The 2,629-nt window shown below is 37.4% G+C and overlaps 1 protein-coding gene across 1 annotated transcript; it reads right to left on the bottom strand.

Moving 5' to 3' along the window:
- On the bottom strand, positions 1-2,386 carry LOC133181399 (uncharacterized). Its single transcript, XM_061315916.1, has 3 exons — positions 1,079-2,386; positions 594-768; positions 1-377 (listed from the first exon to the last, which is right to left on the bottom strand). Exons 1-3 carry the CDS (start codon positions 2,384-2,386, stop codon positions 10-12), a joined length of 1,851 nt encoding a protein of 616 aa, XP_061171900.1. The 3' UTR covers positions 1-9.
- Between the last annotated feature and the right edge of the window lie 243 nt (positions 2,387-2,629).

Here is a 2,629-nt window from a genome sequence, read left to right as displayed (position 1 = left end):
AAAATCAATTTATGGTTCTCCTCGCAGACACCCACGCATGTTCCTCCATAAGACAATTGTCTGATGGGCCAGGGTGGGGAAGTCCATTATCACAATGAGGGATACGATCGAACAGAGGATACTGGCACCTACGATTCCAATACCCTTAGCAGAGATCCGTTCATCACCGGCACTTGTTTTGCTCCGACGATAGGACGAGAGATCGTTTTTCTTGATCTTGAGGTCTCTCTTGATTTCCAAGATTTTCTCCTGAAGTTCTTCCTCTGTCGTTTGGGGGTAAGTGGGAGTTGGCTTTGGATGACATGGACATCTAGAGCACTGTGATATCGTTGGCTCTGATGAAACCGTTGTTTGTTTACTCTCTATATCGGTGACATCTAAAAAAGAAAATATTACATGCATGTTCATAGTTTAACTTGCATTGATAACTACATTATATATATATATATATATATATATATATATATATATATATATATATATATATATATATATATATATATATATATATATATATATAATTTCAGTATCTCGAATACAAGTAACCGTGAAAAGACTTCCAAGTAGTTTTTATGTCGTTTGAATGTTCCTACCAGAAATTTCGGTCCATGTTGATGTGGTTTCAGCAGTAGATGATTGGGTAGACTCTGTGGAGCTCAGAGTCATATTAATGGTTAGGTGTTGTGCCCGTGTTTCAGATGTATCTTGAGTAGAAGTATCCTCTTGTTTATTTCCACAAGGTTTTGTAAGGTGTTGAAGATTTTCAATCTGCAATTAGACTAATATCCAGTAATTTTATCTTTTAATTCGAGGCCAATACTAAAATAATGTTTATTTGCCCCCTCCCGACTCAGGGCTCGGTAGGTAGGTGGAATTTTTTTTTCTCAGAAAATTTCAACATCAATGCTTAATTTTCATAATTTATTTTCCAGAATGCATTAAAATATGTTTCCTGGGGGATAAAAAAGTTTTGAGTCCGGCCATTTTTAGCCAGTCGGTCGGGAGAGGACAACCAAACATTTTTTTAAAGACGGTCCTAACATTAAAGAAATGATTTAAAATAAATTTAGCAGTTTACCTCTCTAGAAATAAAATTATATCCAATTGTACTAAATGAAGCCTCGTTGCCATGAATATTTGTTCGAAATGCGTACCCTCCAAAACCCCCTTTACAAATTTTACAGTTGTAATCCCGTGTTAGATTAACAGCCACACCACTGTCGTCATATTCCACGATAATTCCACTACTCAAAGTTTTCTTAAGGATACTCTTGTCTCCAGAAAAAGACTGAAGAGTGTAGCATACGTCAGTGATCAGTCCCACGAACATCTTCATAATCTTTGCCCTGTTCTTTCTGTTTCGTCGAGGAATAATCACAGTCGACACATACTGGTCAATGGCAGGCAACAATAACAGGCCTTCGTGATAACTGAGGTACCTACTGTTGGGTACATAACCAGAGAAGATCTGCATAATTGCAATGGGTTTGTCGGAGGAAATATGGCTGGTAACGACCTTTTTAGTAGAAATCTCCTGAATTTCGCCGGCATCTAGCCAGTAATGGCCCTGTACCGTTGTAATATTAGTGCAGTTGTGATGGGAGACAAATCGGAGTTTTGAGGGAGACATGGAGTTATAGGCAATAGGGAATGTATAGAAATGTTTACCGTAGTAATCAACGGGTGGTATCTGTTCCATGGACATGGTAGCATCCTGTTTTCTTCCACCGCAGAACACAACTACAGAACTGTTGGCTCGCAACAAAAGCCCTGTGAAATCGTCTTGGCTCTCCAATGACACGTGACTGTAAATTTCTTTAACGAGAAAACGAGTTCTAGTGTTTGGTAGGGACAAGTGGTCAATTGTGTTCTTTCCCACAGCGTGTTCGGGGGTAAAGACCGATATGTTGCCATGGTTTTTATTCTCTAAAATTACCATGGTATTCTTTTTTAAGCTTACGATCGAACAAACACAAATACTATTTTCTGAATTTTGGCAGAAAGGCATCATTCTGTACTCTTCACCAGCAACATCTAGCGGAAAGACAAGATATGACGCAGCTGACGATGGACCATCGGAGAAAGCTGTGATGCTAACCGGATGTGACGCCACTATTCTGAGAACAGGAAACAGCATGTTAGTTTCCCCATTATGTTCTTTCAAAGTGATTTGCTTCACAACCCCTGGACTAAGTTGGAGAGGAGAGCCAAATTTATTAATTTCTTGCTCGTAAATGACGTTTACTGTCACATTTACGTCAAGCACGCCAGCAACAATGAGGTAAGCGTCAAATTTGGACAAATCTAGATTCCTGAAGAATGCTGCTACAAACTGTTCTCCAGTGTTGTCAATGGTAGTGGCTAAAACGAAATAGAAACTCGTCATGCTATAGATTTTTTTAAATAATTTTCAGAGAAAGGGTGAATTTTTTATGTGATTGAACGTTCACAATTACGGTTTTAAATCTTTCTAAAAACAAATATATGTTATTCATAGTTTTACAATGTCTAAAATAAGAATGTATTTATAAATATCAAGGAAATGTAAATGAAATCATAAAACGTTAACATTATCTTTTTAACAGTTACTCGTATAATGGTATTATGTTGTTATTGATAAAGAAGATTA

This window comes from Saccostrea echinata, unplaced genomic scaffold (assembly GCF_033153115.1).
Source record: "Saccostrea echinata isolate AGI-Se365-2 ecotype Australia unplaced genomic scaffold, CSIRO_AGI_Sech_v1 ptg000001l, whole genome shotgun sequence".
Classification (NCBI taxonomy): domain Eukaryota; kingdom Metazoa; phylum Mollusca; class Bivalvia; order Ostreida; family Ostreidae; genus Saccostrea; species Saccostrea echinata.
Note: the sequence above shows the minus strand (reverse complement) of the source record. Positions and strands in the feature narration are given on the sequence as shown.

What these genes read in the sequence shown, in the direction of transcription:
- LOC133181399 (XM_061315916.1), bottom strand. Translation starts at nt 2,386, where the DNA reads ATGACGAGTTTCTATTTCGTTTTAGCCACTACCATTGACAACACTGGA. An exon ending in ATAATTTTATTTCTAGAGAG is followed by an intron (nt 769 to 1,078) that starts GTAAACTGCTAA and finishes GTCTAATTGCAG; the next exon opens with ATTGAAAATCTTCAACACCT. An exon ending in AACATGGACCGAAATTTCTG is followed by an intron (nt 378 to 593) that starts GTAGGAACATTC and finishes TTTCTTTTTTAG; the next exon opens with ATGTCACCGATATAGAGAGT.